Raw genomic sequence first — 21,039 nt, 5'->3', positions numbered from 1 at the left:
CGAATGGTCACATGGTGTTTTCACTTCACGAACTACAGTCCTGGATAGCCCTGTTTCTGCTTTAATCACTTTTACATTTGGCTTCTAAATTCAATTATGAGAAATTGATTTGATTGACTGACTTATCAGTGCACCAATCTTCATTATATTTCATAATGCCCAACGTTGCCCAACGAGGTAGTGAAGCCACATTCAGTTCTAGTTTCAGCTCGATTATCTATTTAGAAAGTCCATAAGTGAATCTTTGGGGAAGTCTGGAATTTGTTCTCTGGATAAGTAACAGGTGCCTTTATTTAGGCCCCAGGTGCTGGTGCTTCTCAAAGTGGATGAGACTGGAAATGTGCGCCATCCTCGCTTGCTGAGTTTTGCGGCGCAGCTCAAGGCTGGCAAGGGTCTGACTATCGTGGGTTCCGTCATCGAGGGAGACTTTCTGGATTGTCATAGCGAAGCTCCATTAGTAGAACTCGTAAGTCGTTATTTTGTTCACAAATGTAACTTTTGTAAGCACGAGGTGGGTTTTTATACAAACAAGGACAAAACATAAAAATTATTCATGACGTGGGTTATCGGACCTGTTTGCTGCATGTGCTCGGAGAACTTGGCTATCCAGGCCTAGTTATCGTGTTAATGATGAACCACAACCAACCATCAAATGGGCGATTCTGCTGAGATGATCATTACGGTCGTACTGAATGTTGTCGTAAATCGATGCACGAAGACTTCATGTCTTTTAAAATGTCTTCATTTATGTCGAGAAGTGAGCATTAAATTCAACGTTTGAGCACCTGGAAATTAAGTCGGGAACGCAAACCGGCCAACCCAAGTTTGATCTGGTTATGTTCAACTCGAGACTTGCATATCTATTTCATGATTGTTTTGTTGTTTTCCAAAACCACAACTCGTTCCAACTGCGAGGACTCCTGTTTTTACATGTTCTTATAAAACTCAATACAAAGATTGTTTTTGCCGGTCATGGAGACATTTGATGGTCACAGTGGAAGGTTAAATGGTCAAACTACTCAGCACTAATTATCTTATTTGTACCTTCTTCGTTGATAGGTACGTGCGTCTTTAATCCCTCTTCCCACACACCATTGCACAGGCAGTGAAGAGGCAGATGGAAGCACAAAGGGTGAAGGGCTTTTGTCAGGTGGTTCTTTCTACTGTGCTTCGCGATGGATTTTCACACCTGGTGCAGTCTGCTGGATTGGGTGGAATGCGTCCCAACACCGTCGTCATGGGATGGCCATTTCAGTGGCGCCAGAGCGAGGACCCTCGCTCCTGGAAAACCTTCATTGGTAAGATGACGGCAGTCAGATGCATGTCAGGATTATGATGGGCGGCGGGGGGGGAGGGGGAAAGATGGACAATTTGGTGGGAGTTTTCCATATATCAGTCTCTCGTGTTGAATGTTGTGCTGCATCAAAGTTGTGAACTCATTGAAAGCTTCCACAACCACCAGACACCGTACGCGCCACAACTGCTGCACGTCTTGCCTTGCTCGTGGCCAAGAACATCTCGCTGTTCCCGGGAAACCAGGAACGCTACTTTGATGGAACCATTGATGTGTGGTGGATCGTGCACGATGGCGGAATGCTTATGCTGCTGCCTTTTCTCCTTCGCCAACACAAGGTTAGGCCCAAGAGGTGTCCGGAGCTCTTTGGCTATTGTCACAGCCCAGACCACATTTTGTAATCTTGATTTATTTCCTGATGGGCCATTGACGCTTTGCACAAAGAGCTGCCTCTCTTGTGTAATCTATCTATAATTCCAGCAATGTGTGTGTGTGTGTGTGTGTGTGTGTGTGTGTGTGTGTGTGTATGTATGTGTGTGTGTGTGTGTGTGTGTGTGTGTGTGTGTGTGTGTGTGTGTGTGTGTGTGTGTGTGTGTGTGTGTGTGTGTGTGTGAGAGAGACCGCTGTTTCTCGACAACCTCTGGTCCGATCTAATTGAAACTTGCCAGGTATATTGCTGGGGACCTGAGGATGTGCCTTTTCAAGGTTTGATATTAATCGGACAAGTGCTTCCCAAGTTATGGCCATTTATTTACCAAACCAAGGGGAAGACACGTTGTTGCGTGGGCGTGGCCGATGGGGAAGGGAAGCACAGCCACGTTCCCCATTACGGGTTACAACGTACGGGCTTCCCGAGAGTGATGACTTCGTGTATTCTAATAATTTCTCGATTTCTTATGCGCATTTATAGATAAACACAATGGCCCAAGTTATGATCGTTTTCATATTAGACGGTGTATAAATTTCGGGAACATCAGAGTGCTGGTATGCTCTGAACCAGGAAGTAAATTTTTTCTCTCTCTTCTCTTCTCTTTTTGTTTTTCCTTGCCACGACATTGCGAAAAGGTAAAATACGTTGGCGCTAATTGAATAATTTGGTGTTAAAAATAAATTGCGAATAATCGTAACTGCGAATAATATCGAACTTCCGGGTCACGCACGTACGAGCACGTGAGAGTGAAGAAACGGCCTGTGTGGTTTATTTATTTATTATTATTATTATTATTATTATTATTATTTTTTACCGGCACGTACTAGTATTATTAACAGCAAGTGGCTGCTCGGCAGGATAGCCTAGAGGTGCGTGCACTCACCTCTGAGCTGTCTAGCTTGAGTTAGAATCCCAGTCCAGCTACAAACTATCATCCTGGTGTTTCACAGACAGGATGATTCACCAATGTGTGTGTTCCTTCCCTCGGATGGACGTTAAACGGCCCGTCCGCTGGCATTCATTGGTGGACATTTAAGATCCCAAGGTGTCCTTTGTGAAAAGTAGGCGAGCCATTGCCAGCACCTTAAACAAATTCCAAATTCCCACTCAAGCTTATGGGTTACACTGCATCAGTGGCACAGCCGTGCCCACATGACATGATACTCTTTATAGCCAGGTTATTTAAATACGAATAATAAGAAGCGAAATGTCCTTGTGGCTTCCTTGGTGTGTTGGATTGGTTATGTCCTTGTATTAATCCAAATTGTATTAATTGTTTAATGAGGACTAATTATTGTACTGTACCTCGTCGAACGTTTGTACAGGATCCTGTTAACCTACATGTCGTGCACTGTGCTTTTTAAGGTGTGGCGGAAGTGTCAAATGCGCATCTTCACAGTGGCACAGCTTGAGGACAACAGCATCCAGATGAAGAAGGACCTGGCTACCTTCCTGTACCACCTGCGTATCGATGCTGACGTGGAGGTTGTGGAGATGGTAAGATGAACACAAAAATTATACTTGAAACATTGACGATGGCAATTCGGAGCCTGCATTGAAACCGTGCACCGCTTCATCCCAGCAGCGATTTTTAACGTGTTAAATGACAGCCTTGTGGGACCCTACCCCTAATCCCCGAAAACTGTCATTACCCTGTCCTTTTGCAGCACGACAGTGATATCTCTGCCTACACGTATGAGCGAACGCTCATGATGGAACAGCGTTCACAAATGCTCAAACACATGCGGCTTTCCAAGTCGGAGCGTGAGCGGGAGGTGAGTTCTCATGGCATGTCAAACGCATTTGACGTGATCGCCAAGCTGACTATAAGGAAGTGCTGATCTGCGTAAAGTTTTGACACGTCTCACCATGCACAGAAAAAAAAAACATCTCTTCGAAGATTTCCGTATGATTATTAGAACACATAACACTGAAGTGTAATGTTCTTCTGAAATCGTCACGTTACTGTCTTAGGCTCGGGTGATATGGCAACACCTGCTTTCACTGCTCTCACCATACACAGTTCAACGCTTTCCTTATGTACTGCGTTGCTGTTTTATGACTCTTGCCACCCCCCAAGTGTAAATATAAAACATTTGTCGAAAAAATATTGCCAAATTATAAACGTGTCGAAGGCATAACCCATCAGTTTAAGGTTCATAACCATGAAGTTCGTGTTTCATCAATTGCTGCTCACAGAGACGAAGAAAGAACAAATATTTTTGCTACGGTGGTGAAACACTCCAGAGTCGCTAAAACAAAAGGCGCGGGGGTTGGTGTTACCAAGAAAAGGGTATTAAGATGTACAAGTGTGGTGAAGATATGCTATGTGTCCGCAGTGGTTCATTTGGTGGTGTTGTGCAATGTAGGTTGGCTTCAATTACCGTCATTGGCTAACATAGTGCAGTACACTCATTCATAATCCACACAGTGCACAGTTTGCGGAAAGAGCATAATTATGCCAAACTATTTCATTTCCATAGCAAAAGTACATTGAAATAAAATTTAAAAACCTTAAATTTATGCTGCAGTGCCCCTTCATACGCTGTTTCTTCGATTTCTGCCTGCCATGCCCCATGAATGAAATTAGTCGAAGTAGCTCATCTTTTGTGGTCACTGCTGTTATTTGGGTTTCTCCTCAATGTGAAGTGGATATAGGTGTTTTGCAACAAAGAGTAAGTAGCAGGTTCACAAACTTCCAAATGGAATGGGGTGGATTGACATGCACAAGGAGGAAATAAGGAATTACAAAGATGAGTAGCAATGGCCCAGATAGGAAGAGAATGGGAAAGAATTTGGAAGACATCGTGGATGTCCATGGATGAGCGCATGAGGTAGTGATGGGCAGCATATTTGAATGACTGAAGTCAAGAGGATGGAGCAGTGGACACGGAGACTATTTCACAATTGGGAGAATAAGAGGGGGAGAGGGCAACAAGTGTGGATGTGGGGGAGGGTGAGCAGGTGAGTTTCTTGAGGAAGGTGTGCAAGCTGGGGTGGCTTAGAGAGGGGCAGAGGTAGGAACAGGCAGGAGGTGCAAAGCTAGATGTAAGCTTGTATAAAGTAGAGGTCCTGCCAGCTTGTTTCTGGTGGTCAAGTGATAGACCTTGGGAGTTCACTTCCTGTCCTGAAATTCCAGTGGTGCAGAAGGCATCGTTTTCGACCACCTCAAGAGGAGCAAGTTGGCAAGCAGAAGTACTAGCCCAGAGTGGGGAGGCAGTCCTTGAGCTCCGCGTGAAAGAAAGTAATTCCCTATGTATATGGAGAATACCCAGAAGGCGATTAGCCTCAGCTTGGTGGCATGATCCTCTGTGAGGCCAGGGAGTCATTAGTGAGGCGAACGAGTTCTAGGGACTGACTGCACCTCTTCCAGTGGCTGTCCAGAGAAGTGGATTGGATAGTTTGATTGCTGATCCTTGTGGAGAGACAGTGTGAGAGCATGTGATTTGCAGGCAATGAACATCATGTTTGAAGTATTTGATCAGCGGCTTGTCTTGTCTGATGAAAGAGATTTAGTTGGGCTCAAAATGCTGAATCGGTGGGAAATGGTGTCCACTTTATTTTGAAGACGGATTCTAGGGTAAAATTTGACGCTGAGTACTATGGTGCCGACCGATTTTTTTTTTCTTTTTTCTTTAAAGGTGCCCAAAGTGCCCATTTCAGGCCTTAATGGTGCCCAAAACTGGTTTTTGGGCATTTTGGCCAAGTTTATGTACAGGACAATAGTTTTTTCTTTATAAAAAGGTTGATTTAGACCTATGATATATGTGTTATGAATTGAAACTCATGAAATAGCCCAGGGCCCGTTAATTGGCAAAAAAAAGGGCCCGTTGGCCCATTATGTGTAAATAGGCATGGGTGCAGGTGTTTATCCAATGTAATAATCTTATAAACAAAAAAATGGGCCATATCTGTTACCCGGTGTACATGAAGTGGGCCTTGTTTGAAAAATCCATATGCATATTGTGGGCCAGGTGCCCATATTGGGCAACACGGGGCCCATGTTAATAAAAATTGGCTTATAATTTTAATTATCATCTTCAAAGTGAGCCAGATTACCAATGAATTACATCCATTAACCCACTGTAAACAGGCGTTGTAATATTCTGTTCACTGGGCACGCAGGATGGGCCAACGTGGCCCAAAGGTGCCACCTAAAGGCCTAAAATGGGAACATGATAAAAATGCAAGTAATCAACTGTTTTTCCCGAAACAAAGATTGAATTATAGGTTTTGAGGGGTGCTGATTTAATTGAAATTGATCTCAAACTAAAGAATGGGTTATTTAGAAACAGAACTTTCATTTTTATTTACAGTACATATAATGTCAATGTTTTTCTTACGTTTAATCAACTGAAACATTGAATATATAATTACCTAAACTACTTACGTTAAATCTAATCGTCTCATGTGAGGCTCTTTTTTTCACCAGAGCACAATTATATTGCAACAACAGTTCACCATTATCATCAACAGCATGGGCTGAAATTGGAGAGATAAAAAAAATATTTGCAAGCTCATATTAAGGTCCTATTCTTTTAACTCTACAATGAGAAATGTCGATGAACTTTTTCAGCAGTATAATACAGCAGTAAAGGCTCCTGCAGCAAAGACATAATTTGTTCCATCGCTTGACAGATAGAATTCCAAGTTAGCATCGTACTTCTCTTCCAGATTTGCCTTCAGATCTATTGATCGATATTTAGGCAGACCTTCAGTAGACCTTATTTCATTCAACGCTGAAATCAATTGCGTCATTGTGTAGACCTCTTTTCCCCCGATAATGTGTACATCAATTAACTCGCAAAGTTCTGCAAATGCTTGTTCCTCTTGTCTTTTTTCCTGATTCTCATTCTCGCTCGTTTTCCGCTTCCAGGAAGGGCTCCGAAATGACTCGTAGCATGTCTTCTTGTGATATGCAACATCAGCTGCTAAAAGTGACTTTGTTGAAAGCGTTAATAGTATTCTATTTGCAACAGCCAGATACTTTTGATTTTGGTTCTTAATGTGAAGTTCAGCATATTCCTTCAGTGTAGATTTGGCCTTTTCCGTCAATGAAATGACCTGTACTGGCAAGAGCCTCCCCTTTAAGTGTTTTTTCTCATTACATATGACACATTTCAGATCATCTCGAGTTGACGTGTAGAGATGCTTGCTTCTTTCACTTTTCCTTTTTTCTGTCGAGAAAGTTGAGGACTTTTCTCCAACTTCAGAATTTTGCTGCTGATTACTCATCTCGATAGAGCCTGAAGAGGTTGGGATTTCATTTTGAGACCTCTAAAATGCTTCTTTGAAAAAACTTTAATTTGCAGGATTTGTGTGCCCAGTTTTCAGTACCTCTACTTTGTCAAAGACCTTGTTGAATTCATGTTCGACTTTTTTTCCATTGTTGTGCGAAGCATTCAAATTGTTGTTGATCTGTTATCCTTTCCATTTTTTTTTCCGGCTGGTACGAGGATTTGAATATCCTTCAAAACATATCTTACACAAAACATGACCACTGTGTACATGAGAAGATTTGAATGCCGGTTGCGGCAATCTTGCCTTTGCAGTCGTTTCATTTTGATCCTTGGCAGCATTCTGCGAGGTTTCTTCATCTGCGTGCATTGCTGCAATAAATAATGATATTGAAATTAGCTTGGTTATTTTTGCATGTCATGCAGATATACGACCAAGACAACATTCTTTTTCTTCTCACTTCAAAAAAATTCCATGTATATTTGGACAAAAATATAGAATGTCTTTGGAACCAACTTGTTAATTCTACCTATAAAAATCTAATTACTGTTATAGACGAGTATCAAACATCTGCTTGAATGTAGGCCGACTCTTTCAAATCATTGTCACTTTGAAAGGGACTTTTACGAAACATCCCAGCAGAAACATGAAGAAAACTCAGTTCTTGAATAAATAAATCAAGGTGAATAATACATTAGAGGCTGAGCACTTATGAGGAAAGACTCAATCAGTGATAACTGAAAAATTTTCCCGTCCATACATTTACCTTGTATTATATTCCTTTGAAGGACTTAGTCATGCGCCAGATACTCATTGACCACTCCTCGCACATTGTGTCTGCAGCCACATTTCGTTGATGATGTTTGACCTCGGAATCCGCATTAGGCACGTAGCGCTCGCGAAGGCCCCTTTCAATCTCAATCACGATTAGGCGTGCAGCGCTCGCGGAGGCCCCTTTCAATCATGTAACAATAGGCCAGCGGATAATCATGAAAAGTATTTCTATCATTCCGTTAATATGTTTAGAATATTTGACTGGCATGTTAATCATTGATATTCAGTTAATACTAAAGAAACATTAAATATGAAAGCTCAAGTAAATTAAACGTTGTGTTTATATGGGTGCTTTTAAGAATATTTAAGCCTTTACAATTTACATGAATGCCATAAAATCATATTTTAAATTAAGGCACATCAATAAAATGAAAATGTATGGTCTGTTAATGGTATAAAACAATAATTTTCCCACTTTAGACGAGATTTAATGAAATCGCCACCCTTCAAAACCTATTATTCAATCTTTGTCCGGAGAAAAATCGTTGATTACATCGAGTTATAACATGGGCCCTTTTTAGGTCCTTTGGTGGCACTTTGGCCCACCCATTTAAGTGCCCAGGGGATGGAATAGAATACAGTAGGTTCATTGTTCTAATTCACTTGTAATCTGGCTCACTTTGAAGATCAAAACCTAAATTATAAACCCGTTTTATATTGAAAATGGGTCTCATTGCCCAATATGGGCACCTGGCCCACAATCTGAATATCTGTTTTTCAAGCAAGGCCCACTTCATGTACACCGGGTAAGAGATATGGTCCAAATTTGTCTTTATAAGGCTATTAAATTGGATAAACACCTGCACCCATGCCTGTTTACACATAATGGGCCAATGAGCCCTTTTTTGCCAATTAATGGGCCCTGGGCTATTTCATGAGTTGAAATTCATAACACATATATCATAGGTCTAAATCAACCTTTTTATGAAGAAAAAACTTGTCCTGGACATAAACTTGGCCAAAACGCCCAAAACCGGTTTTGGGCACCATTAAGGCCCAAAATGGGCACTTTGGGCACCTTTTTAAAAAAAATTGGTCGGCACCATAGTACTCAGCGTCAAATTTTACCCTAGAATCCGTCTTCAAAAAAAAGTGGACACCATTTCCCACTGATTCAGCGTTTTGAGCCCAACTAATTCAGCAACGGCCAGCCTTTCACAAGTGTGGTGGATCGTTCTATATAGAATGGAGTAATTGCAAAATGGTAAAGTTTGTTTTCAAGAGAATCAGAGAAATCATTGATAGATAAAGAATAATATAGGTTTGAAGACGCTGCCTTGTGGAACACCGACCTGAAGGGATGGATTATGGGAAAGGTCACCCATTGTTTCTGTTGATCGAGGAAATCGGACAAGCATTTGAGCAGGGGGCCCGAGATACCAAAGGAAGTCAACTTGAAATTCAAGGCTGGATACCAAACAGTATCAAAGACTCAAGAGATTGTCTTCATCGATTGCTTGTGGTTCAGGATATGTTTCAGAAGGAGTAACATATCCAAGGTGGAATGGCCAGGTCGAAAGACAAACTGGTTGTCAGAGATTAGCGAGTTTGAGAAGAGAAGTCAGACTGATGGTGGAGAGGGCAAATTGGTCTGCAGTCGGGGAGATCCATTTTGGAACCTTCCTTATGGATCGGAGTGATGTTTACAACTTTCCAAGATGGAGGAAGTTGACCATCCAAGAAGGACGTGTGTGTGTGTGTGTGTGTGTGTGTGTGTGTGTGTGTGTGTGTGTGTGTCTGTGTCTGTGTCTGTGTCTGTGTCTGTGTCTGTGTCTGTGTCTGTGTCTGTGTCTGTGTCTGTGTCTGTGTCTGTGTCTGTGTCTGTGTCTGTGTCTGTGTCTGTGTCTGTGTGTGTGTCTGTGTGTGTGTGTGTGTGTGTGTGTGTGTGTGTGTGTGTGTGTAAGAAGAAGAAGGAGATATTTAACTGGAGCATAGTTCCTGAAGATCGGACCACTTGTATCATCAGATACAGTTAAAGAAGAGGTGCCGAGATGGGTAAGAAACATCTCCACTATGACAGGGAAGAAAGCCACATGCTGTATGGAGCATTCCGTGATGTGTTGGTTCAAGATTGGGGCGGATTTGAGACCTCGACCTTTTGAGTGAAGACCGACTTCAAGAACTCTGTGTTTTCTCGAGCATTGTCCAGCATGATTCCATCCTTGTGGAGGGGAGGAATGGAAGGGGAATGTTGATCAGACACAGACCTGATCAGCTCCCACCAGACCTTGGAGGATGGTGAGAGGCTGGAGCACTTGGATTGGATTGTGAGAGGTTCGAGTCGAATGGAGCAAGTGTTAAATGGCAATGTTTGGCCGTTCTCGGGGCGATTAATTCCTCGTGTGTTGGCGTCACATCACAGGCTGACGTGTTCGTTTTATTTTCCGATCTGTGTTCATTTTAATTATCTGCTTTTATTTGGAGAATGATGTTCGTGCAAAATCACCGAGTAAACTATTAACGTTGCGACAGTGCTATTCTCATGAAAATTTTGCCTGGGGAGCGAGCTGGCAGACTCGTGAGAGCCGAGAAGCCAACCCAAACAGGCAAGGAACAAACGGGTAACATCGTTCAATCGGAACGTATGGACAGTGCAATGGGAACTGAGGAAGACACGTAGACAAAGGATTTGTAAGCAGATAGAAACAGCTGTCACACAGAGTAAATGTGGAAAAGAGTGCAAGTGGATTGGGGAGGATTAGTCGGTTTCGGCATGTTGGTTGCTCAGGTGTATCAGGAAATAATTTTTCATCCTTGCCATCATCAACCAACCGACCCACCAAAATGCTTAAAGGATCGATTTTTCTTTTCTTTGTCAATTTATTGTAGAAATTCACAATTTTGTAACGAACCGTTTAGAAAATCTTCTTATCAATTTAACTCTTCCTCTCATCTTACTTTCTTTCTGCTCATTTTCTTCTGTTCAGAGGGCCCACACATCAAGAATGGACTTGTACTTGTATTAGAGCTTCGATACTTGTACTTGTATTAGAGTTCCTTCACCATCTCTGCTCTGAGTAGCTGTCTTCTGAAGCTGAGGATGCCTTTTGTTTTTGTTGATTGTTGGTGTTAATTTGTTGATTCAATATTGATGCACGTCTCGTTGAGTGCATTCGCCTTTGCTTTTTTGCTGGGTTACGATGTCCTTGTCCGAACCACGTGCTCTCGTAGGCCTCGTCGGAACTTGTTGCTGTGCTACCAACTCCTCCTCAACCCCCCCCCCTTTCCACTTTTGCTGGTTGTTAATTCCACTGCTTGTAAACCTGTTGCTCCACTGTCAGTACATTGGCTTCCCCCCCTCTGTCACCTCAGTCTTCTGTTATGCATCGTCTTACTTGACTTGAGAAGAACATATTTTTGATGTAACGTCTTTCTTCATTTATTATTTTTAACACAAGATATACACTTTTGGAATCGTGGGAGGGTAAAAAGGCAATGAAATGGCAGTGGGACTGCAACAAGCATGGAAGTGAACGAACAGGAAAAGCGGAGTGGAGTAAACACATTAACCTGCAAGTAAGAGGCCTTAATTGTGGGAGTGGCAAGAGATAGTGGTTTACTGCCTACTTAAAGCCTGGGAGAGAAGAGTGCAATTGAAATGTCTTGGGAAGGTGGTTCCACAAACAGGAGAAAAGGGGAACATAAGAGTCGAGGTGTGCGGTTCGCCTGGATTTTGGAAGTTTAACCATGAGAAGGCGACTGGAATCCTTGATTAGTTGTGAAGGGTTAGAGGGCTGAGAGGGTGCAGAGAGCTAGATTGGAGGAGAGGCGATTATATATAACAGAGGCAACCGACCTACCTGCAATGGGAGAATAACAGGCCTTGTGCTTTAGCTTCTGTGTGGGAGATGCCAATAATGTTGTTGGCTTAAGATTCTACACAATCCAGGAGAAACAGATGTAAAGTGAGGGTGCCAGCCAATAGAGGAGAGCAGTACTCCACTGAGCTACAATGACCTTCTAGGCCGTGACTAGTTCTGATTGTTCAAGAAATGATGGAGGATGGCCCAGTCTGTGGTTGGTTTTTGTGGAGCATCGCTTTGCTAAGTGGTCAGTCCATGTGAGGCATGGCTGATGTTGAGGCCTCAAAGTTCAAGAGACAGAACCTTTTCCAGTGTCTGACAATGGATGATCCTTCTGGAGAGACAATTTGACACTGTGAGATTTCCCAGGTTTCAAAGATGTGTTCCATTTGTCAAATCGGCATTGAATAAATTCCAGATCAGGAGAGAATGACATTGCAGTTGCTATCTTCCTACCAATGGGATGGGGTGCTGTCTGACAATGTGGAGTTGTCAACAAAAAGGAAGAGTTTTCCAAGAGCTTTGAAGAGGCCATTTATGTCTATGAGGAACAAGATCAGGCCCGATCAAACCTTGTATGTCTGAAAGCCAGGTATGAAGGTGACGTTATATACTCCCCTGTAGGCAGTGAGCTTGCCGAGCAGAGCAGGATACAGAATATGTTGCATGCCCGAGATATGTTGAGAGATGGGGATGGCCTTGGTGATGCAGTTTTGGGTGAGGGATCGGATGGACGGGAGCATAAACAAGAGACCGCCTGGACAAGGCTCTACCTTGAAATGGAGGAAGGAGACCGGTTGGAGAGTTCAGTCTTGAGATTTGTGAGATACTGTTTTCTGGTTTGCCAATGGACACGCACTTGTTTCAAACCTTGCAGAGCGAGTTAAAGCTCTTCTCAATCGCGTTTGCCTTCCACATTGAGAAAGCAAGCTGCTTAACCACAATTGCCTTGCTGCAGGATTTGGTGTACCAGGGCTGACAGGATGGATAGAATAGCTGCAGACAAGATGGTATAAACCAGTGCACTCGAGAAAGTAGGCTTTTGTGAAAGTACTTCCAGGCAGAATCAATATCAGGTGCCGTGGAGATGGTGATCGAATCCTTTTGGGAGAGGAGATTGCAATTCCTGCCTGTTGGCCTGTGTTGATGGGAAGATTCGTTTTTGAGGTTCCTCCCGCACAATAACTAGAGATATGGGCAAAGAGAAGAACGTCTCCATGAAATTGTAAAACCTTATTCAAGGTACGTGGCATATCCTATATTAATAGGTTTGAAGGTCCTACACTTCATAACAATACATGAGGAACACGTCAAGGTTTTCTTTCCCTCTGTGGATCATTCTCCACAAAACGTTTCGTACAACAACTATAAATGCCTGATTGAAAGTTGCAGTTGATTCGATAATTTATTTTACATCGAGCGATATGTTTCGACACAACATGGATTGGTCCTTTGTAAAGAAGAAAAAAAAAAAGAAGGTGAGGTTGTGCCAGCGATCAGTGTCCGTAGGTGAGTGAGTCAGTCGGTGAGTCAGTGAGCTAGTCAATCCATAAACACTTATCATTATCACATGAACCAAATGTATGATTTTGATGAAACTTGGCCACAACTTTCATCATCTACGATGTACCAGAGTTTGTTCACGGCATTAAAAAAATTTGGGTCTATGGGGGTCTGCGGGGGGTTTGGTTTGAGTGACTATTGCTCCTGATCCAAGTGAGCTTCAGGTCAGGCGGTCCTATTTTTGTTGTAGGAGTGTGGGCGCCAACACCATTGTACACATCATCTTTGCTACATTTGCGTCCACTCATTTATCGCTATGTATTAGGGACATTTTTTGCTGAAATGGGCTTTTGGGGTTGAGCCAGGCAGAAGTGAAGTTGGATTATCATGATGTCACATCTGAAGAAAAGATCTCTTAAATGCTTGAGAAGGATTTTTTAAAAGGAAAAGTTTTTGTTACAGAGGAGGAAGTTTTATTCGAGGCGATCTTCCTCCTCTTCAAGCGTAAAGACAAAACAACACATCTTGTTTACTCCCTGACGTCATGATAATGCCTCTTCTGCCTGAGCCCAGCACTCTATATCTTTCACTTCCTTTCTCTCATGAACCTTCCTTATGGATCTTAGATCCAGTCACTGACCGACGTCTACCGTACTGCCCTCAAACGAAAACCGCCAGGCAATACTTCCTGCAGCACGGCCGAAGCCTCCGAAGATGAATTGGATTCACAAGATCCCCTTGGCAGGCCTTTTGAGGAGGTACGTTCCGGAGCACAATGTATGTGACAGGATTTTTGAAAGAGGGGTGTTTTTATTATTATTATTATTGCATAAATATATATATATATATTTTTCTTAATGGGCACAATGTATGTGGTAAGCGTTCTGAAAACGAGCTACGTCGAGTTGGTGAGTACTGCTTCCTGAAATGTAAATCATTTCGATTTGTTCGACTCCTTGAGGTCACCAAACCATGCAAACAACCTTCCAATTATCTACATCGACAAATTCTGTTACACATTACCTTCGCCTTTTTGGTGTTCCCACCCGAGTCCATTGAACCACAAGTCTGTGATCCAAGGTTAAAAAAAACAATTAAAAAAAAATCAACAACTATGTTGATTTGTCAAATGTATCCTAGCATCCATGAAATACATGCACAAGTACACTGATGTCTCTTAATGTCCTTGTCCTACAGGTAATACCAAGGTGCTCCAAATTTGAACTGTACATTCATTTATGCTCATGATGAAATTTGCATGTGTAATGTGTATTACAAAAATGGTGCTCACATTACTTTTATTACGTATTCTCCAACTTTGGACACGCTTTTTTTTCCTTCTTTTTTTTTTTTTTTGTAATCCAACGTCTAAGGTTCGTGATGGAGCTGCCACTCGAACACATGGACATACTGACGAAACGAACACTTAACACAGCCACCGAGCTTGGGGGAAGTGCGAGCTTGGGGGAAGTGCCGTCACTTCCCGGGATATTCTGGGTACCAGCGACGTCGCAACAACAGCGCCGCTTTTCTCAGCGGGGAATTTACTCAGCGGGGAATTTACCCAGGAGCAATTTCCTCCTCCCCATGGGGATTGTCTGGGCTACATCCTTTTAAATGCTGTGTCAAGCAAGGAAGCAGCACGTACCGTTTTTAAAGTCTTTGGTATGACTCGGCCAGGGTTTGAACCACTGACCTTCCAGACTCAGAGCGGACGCTCTAACCATTACACCACCGAGTCTGGTTCTCCCATCAGAGTGGAGACTTCCATATGCCTCGAATGAATCCTTTCAGACCTTCATTGACCAAATTGCTTTCTAATGCATAACACTTAAAAATCCCTCGGATGTGATTTTTTTTTAACCTTTTATATATCGAAACACCAGCAATCGATCTCATTAATATTGAGTTGTTTTATTCCAACCATATGATTCCATTAACTAAAATAAAGGGCTTTTCTATTTTATTTTATCTGGATGAGCGATCCGTTTGCCAATTGCTACAGTTAGATTTCAACATGGCCGACCTATCAGTACAGCAAGGACGACCAGTGAAAATTTAGATTGAAACTGAATTTAGCAACAATGACCAAGGTACCATGAGCGACAAAGTTTAATGCTACCAAAAGCTGCCACGTTAGAAATTATGAGCTGAATGTATCAATTTGTTTCTCCATATGGAAGCAGTAGCAGGTTCTGATGCTCGCTTCTCCGTGTGGAGGCAGCAGCAGGTTCCGATGCTCACGTCTCTCCTTGTGGAGGCAGCAGCAGGTTCCGGTACTTGCTTTTCCATGTGGAGGCAGCAGCAGGTTTTGATGCTCTCTTCTCCATGTGGAGGCAGCAGCAGGTTTTGATGCTCGCTTCTCCATGTGGAGGCAGCAGCAGGTTTTGATGCTCTCTTCTCCGTGTGGAGGCAGCAGCAGGTTCTGATGCTCGCTTCTCTGTGTGGAGGCAGCAGCAGGTTCCGGTACTCGCTTCTCCATGTGGAGGCAGCAGCAGGTTTTGATGCTCTCTTCTCCGTGTGGAGGCAGCAGCAGGTTTTGATGCTCGCTTCTCCGCGTGGAGGCAGCAGCAGGTTCCGATGCTCACGTCTCTCCATGTGGAGGCAGCAGCAGGTTCCGGTACTTGCTTTTCCATGTGGAGGCAGCAGCAGGTTTTGATGCTCTCTTCTCCATGTGGAGGCAGCAGCAGGTTTTGATGCTCGCTTCTCCATGTGGAGGCAGCAGCAGGTCCTGATGCTCGCTTCTCTCCATGTGGAGGCAGCAGCCGATTCCAATGCTCACTCTCCATATCCATTAAATGTGAAAAATCTTAAGGAATTGGAGCATTTGCTTGCTCTGAACTTTTCATCCACAGAAGAACGTATAACTTGTAGTTATTTTGATAAAGCTCTTTGTTTTCAAAGTGATCAATATTGATCATGTTTTAGGGAATTTGAACATCGAGCGGATGTTTCTCATGTTATGTTATTTTAAGCTTCTCTCCCAAATTTGAAGCTTAAGGCAGGGTATGGTTTGTAGTCCAGAAGCTGCTTCCCAGACAGCAACCACAATCTAAGATGGCAAGCAGTGTAACCTGATGTCAAGGAACCTTCAAGAGGACCAGATCACTTGCTACCCACAATCCAGGACAGGAACTGGTCATTTGTTCAGGGCACCATCGATAGCTTGCCTGCTCTTTGCAAAGGACACCGTGGGATCTTTAACGTCCACCAATGAATGCTGGCAGACAGGACGCCACACACATTCATGAATCACCCTGCCTGTGAAACACCAGGATGACAGTTTATAGCTGGGTTGGGACCTCTATTCTATGTATTCTGCCATATGTATTCTATATATTCTGCCACCTCTATTCTATGTAAGTGCACTATGGATATTTTAATTTATTCGTATGCAGCCTGTGGTTTCTTGGCCGTGTCATTTTCTGGGGTCACGGCGATGCTGCTGATTTCAATGCCCCCTGTTACTAGCAAGTTGGTACTCATTTTGCTGACCTCAGAAGGATGACAGGCTGAGTCGACCTTACCTCGTGTTAATTCAAGGCCCGATAGGGGCTTTAACTCAAGACCCTAGGATCTTAAGCTATGTACCTCAACCGTTAAGCCAACAGAAGGCCTGTATGCCAGCCAACAGGCCACTTTCACTGATGCCAACGTGACATGGGCACAATATTTTTAATTGTGAAATGCAACATTCTTACATTTCATTTTGCTTTGTTGTTGCAAGCATTTCTGCATCACTTTGAGTAGTTTGGTTGAATGTATCAGCTTTAAAACATTTGCCCCAACTATAATCTTATAAAGTCTACAGATAATATGGGACTTTCAAAATGACGTATGAATGCTAACAAGGCCGTGTGTGTGTGTGTGTGTGTGTGTGTGTGTGTGTGTGTGTGTGTGTGTGTGTGTGTGTGTGTGTGTGTGTGTGTGTGTGTGTGTGTGTGTGTGTGTGTTTTCATTGACTCTGTTCTGGTCACTAGGTACTTGCAACCTGCCGTCACTTGCGCAAAATCTGGAATTCAAATCATCTTTTAAACGCAATAATTTTAAGTATTTTAGACTAAAGAGAACGGCTCTCTCCTCCTCCCTCTCTCTCCCCCCCCTCCCGCCCCCCCCACTCCCTTCCCCAGCATGATTAATAGTAATATAATTTTAAAAGTTTGTTTTAAACTAACGCTGTGCACTTACAGCCCCAGATATGTCCTTCCCATCAGTGTTCAGAAGCACCCAAACCAGATACGGCATCTTCCTTGGGACTGGCGCAATTGTTTTTTGTTTTTTTACGCCCATGTCAGTATAGCTGGCACAAGTTTTGTGTATTTTCACGTCATGAAGATGTCCTTTGCCGAAGACTTGCCGTTACTTTGTTGGTAATGACGTACGGCATTGTCTTTCCAATTGCAGACGGCCATTAAATACATCACCAAGCTCTTTAGTTTTGCAGAGGCAGACCCCAGTTTTCTCTCAGGTACTTTCACAAGTATTTCCGGCTTCTGTTAGAAGCTCAGTGAGCCATTTTCGGTAACGAACCCTGTCACGCACGCACAATAGACGTTCACATGCCCCTAAGTGTGCTGTTTCTCGGGGTTTCTGTGCGTGCACACCGTTCTGTATCGGATTACGTCATTCTAAAGTCCCGTATCCTTGAGGAACGTTTCTAATTGTGTTGCCTCAAAAATTCTCCGAGTGAAAGGTAAATAGACGAGTCGCTTGTAGTCACAGAATCCGTATTCCCAAAATATGTAAGTAGCGCAACGCGGGGAAAAAGCCAAAGTGCAACCAAAGGTTCGAAGTTCATTCTTAGAATCGCAGAGTGACCTTTGACAGAGACTGCGTAGGCCCGTATGCTCGAGACCTTTGACAGAGACTGCGTAGGCCCGTATGCTCGAGACCTTTGACAGAGACTGCGTAGGCCCGTATGCTTGAGTATTACACTGCTTGGGTTTGTCTGTACTCGTGTGTTTTATGTGCTGTTTCTCACAATGTTTGTGAACGTCGCTTCCAAACTTCATAGTTGCAGCTCTTGATTTTGACAATATATTTGTCTGTCATCCATAATACTTGTCATCAGGCACACTTCGTCGAGGATCAGCATGCAGCAGAGTCACCGTCAGGTAGTCCACCACCGTCACCATCTTCTGATGATGATGATGAAGAAGAGATGCATGGCCCTCTGCATGTTCACATGACCTGGACCAGTGAGCGCTTTGCAAAGGAGCATAACCAGGCACAGACCCCTGAAGCATTCAGAGACCTGCTGAACATCAAGCCGTAAGTCTTGAGTTTTTATTTTAAGTGACACTGTATGGGAGCCTCGTGGTATCACTGAACCCACGGCACTAGACAATCAATTATAAAGCTGATGCATTGTGGGAGTGGGAGGTTGCCTGCAGTTCCTTGACCCTCATTATCAGACCATCTTGTGAATTCATTGTGTATCGTTGTGTCTAGAGACCAATCGAACGTGCGGCGTATGCACACGGCTGTGAAGCTGAATGAAGTGATTGTGAGCCGCTCCCACGATGCACGTCTTGTACTTCTCAACATGCCTGGTCCTCCAAGAAATGCCGAGGGTGATGAAAATTGTATCCTTGTTTGTTATTCACCGTACTCTACTCGTTTACATGGCAAGTTCGACCCCCAACGTCCTCATCCGTAGACAAAGTAATCTCAGCTGGTGGTGCCTACGCCTACTTCACCATAATCTCAACGCAATAACCCTCCCTGCAGGCACTACTTGTGGAGGGGCACCGCTCTATACGGGTAACCTTAACAGGCCGTATCAGACATGGAATTCCTCGAAGTTCTCACCGAAGGTCTGGAGAGAGTTCTGCTGGTACGAGGAGGAGGTTGCGAGGTCATCACCATTTACTCGTGAACTGAACTGAGGATGATTTGCCATCGGGAGTTACGCAGCATTGTGGTTTAAATGACCAATTAGAAGGTGCAAGATATTCGATAATCTTCACTCATGCCTCATTGATGCAGCTTTTCCTCATTGAGATGAGCTGATGAAAGCAATTTTTTTTGGTTGGGGGGCGAGAGGCTTCGTAAACTGTTTGTATCCAGACGATGAAGTTGTGGATCACAAGAAACGAGTTTGTGTGTAATGTCTTTAACCTACGATGACGTTGTCTGCGCTTATAATTAATTCAATGTGTTCTGGCCTTTGGGAATTATTTATTTCTCACCGTACATTGACCCAAGATGGGTGTACTCTGTGGTCATGAATACATCATCGTGTCCTGTGCAAAGGGCCACGGCCCGACTCCATGTTAAAGTGGGGCCCGAAGAGCCGGCGCTTTGGACTGACATGGTATGTGAATTTTTCATCAACCACTAATGACGACGTCTGTGTTCTTGTAACTTGTTCTCATTTCCGTTTTATTTATTAATTATAAATTATTTTATTTATGAGTGCGATTTAGTGTTCCATTCCCAAAGCAAGATCTGCTAAGGTAGATGCCTATTAACCATGTTATGGGTACAAGGGGGTTCTTGGCATATCCTGTACGTATAATTGTCTTTATTGGTATCAAAGATCGAGAAGATTAATGGAAGAAAACCTTTGGTTGGATTTCATTAATTTAATGAATCTTTGATTAACGTGATGCAACAGTGTTGGTACTGACCCTTGTGAGTTCATCGTGTTTTGGTCACAACGGTTTAGCTTTTTGTTATTATTATTATTATTATTATTATTATTATTATTATTATTATTGCTGTCTGTCTGTTCAACCTTTGTAAGTGTATCACAGTGCAGGTAGATCTTTTGGCACCTCGTTACTGGCTCATTTGATCGCTTCAGATGGGTTCAAACCGAGGCGCATCGTGGGTGTCTCCAGTATTGCAGCGCAATTATTCAGGAAACGGAATGGTGTTGTGCGAGGTCGTTTTGAAACGGAGGAGGCGGAATGATGAGCCGGCATCACCTGTGGAGACATTCATTTGGCGAGTGCTGCTTATGTTGAACTAAAATAATGTGCCATACGTAATTTTCCTCACAATACTTGCAGCCTAAACAAATACCTCGATGGTTAACATTCCTTTGGGATAGTAATTCTCCACCACTTTGACTCAAGGCATGTTTCGATCAAATAAAATTGAGCTTGGCTCCTTTAATGTATAATTTGTCCTCCACTGTTTGCGCTTGTTGCATCAGGACTGGAATGTGAAGCTTTTGATTCCAGATTCGATCTGCAGTATTCCACTGGATGTAGTGAACGCTGTGCATTGTCTTTTGCCTGGTTTACTTACCCTTTGACAGGAATGATGACGTGCACTGAAACAGCCATTCCAGGAAGCTTTGCTCCTCGTGTAATGGTTCATCTTGGGATGATCTGGGACACCATTACACAGAAGTGCTGCACTTTAATGGCCTACCACAGGATACTGTGGGACACTGTTACATTGAGGTTCTTTTAATATACATGATCGAGGCTCGTGGAAGAGTTCGAGCAGAATGTAAAGGAACAAATTGGAAAGTGGACACACCGACAGCAGAGCAGAAGTGAGATAAGATTAAGGGGAGGGGGAGAATGACGCATGAGGGGGGGGGTGGAACAAGCTGAATTAAATACAGCAAGGAGAGGAAGGGGAAAACAGAGATGAAACAGAAAAGAAACAAACCAACTGACGAAAAATCAAAATAACTATGCAGTCGTAAATGTTATGCTCCAGACACCAAATGTTATGCTGTCGGCACATGTTCCGGGCTCACGAAGTGTGTACTTGGACCCACCACTACAACCGACCCTGTGGTTGCCAGCAACAGAAAACTCCGCGATGTTTAGCAACCGCACATGCCGGTTGGGATAATTAGGTCCAACAGGGGGGTCCTCTCGCCCATTACGTCGTGTTACTTGTTGGTGATCTAATGACCTCAGCGCTCACTCGTATCGGTGCCGAGCGGAATAGAGTGCAGCGCAGGCTCATAC

General features: G+C 43.3%; 1 protein-coding gene across 8 annotated transcripts in view; it reads left to right on the top strand.

The window, feature by feature from the left end:
* LOC147023857 (solute carrier family 12 member 5-like) overlaps positions 1-20,231 on the top strand; it is an 81,428-nt gene extending 61,197 nt beyond the window's left edge. For 7 of the 8 annotated variants that reach the window (XM_085889722.1, XM_085889720.1, XM_085889723.1 and 4 more), the window contains 9 exons: positions 298-466; positions 1,103-1,298; positions 1,463-1,632; positions 3,090-3,221; positions 3,392-3,499; positions 13,729-13,860; positions 18,174-18,373; positions 18,554-18,687; positions 18,889-20,231. In XM_085889722.1, the coding sequence (XP_085745848.1) occupies positions 298-466; positions 1,103-1,298; positions 1,463-1,632; positions 3,090-3,221; positions 3,392-3,499; positions 13,729-13,860; positions 18,174-18,373; positions 18,554-18,687; positions 18,889-18,980 (1,333 nt within the window). In that variant the 3' untranslated portion in view covers positions 18,981-20,231. The remainder of the gene's footprint in view (positions 1-297; positions 467-1,102; positions 1,299-1,462; positions 1,633-3,089; positions 3,222-3,391; positions 3,500-13,728; positions 13,861-18,173; positions 18,374-18,553; positions 18,688-18,888) is intronic. The other variant, XM_085889724.1, reaches the window with a different exon arrangement.
* The last annotated feature ends 808 nt before the right edge of the window (positions 20,232-21,039 follow it).

The sequence above is a fragment of the Eptatretus burgeri genome, chromosome 7, assembly GCF_056783735.1.
Source record: "Eptatretus burgeri isolate ZD-2024b chromosome 7, Ebu_testis_v1, whole genome shotgun sequence".
Lineage (NCBI taxonomy): Eukaryota > Metazoa > Chordata > Myxini > Myxiniformes > Myxinidae > Eptatretus > Eptatretus burgeri.
Note: the sequence above shows the minus strand (reverse complement) of the source record. Positions and strands in the feature narration are given on the sequence as shown.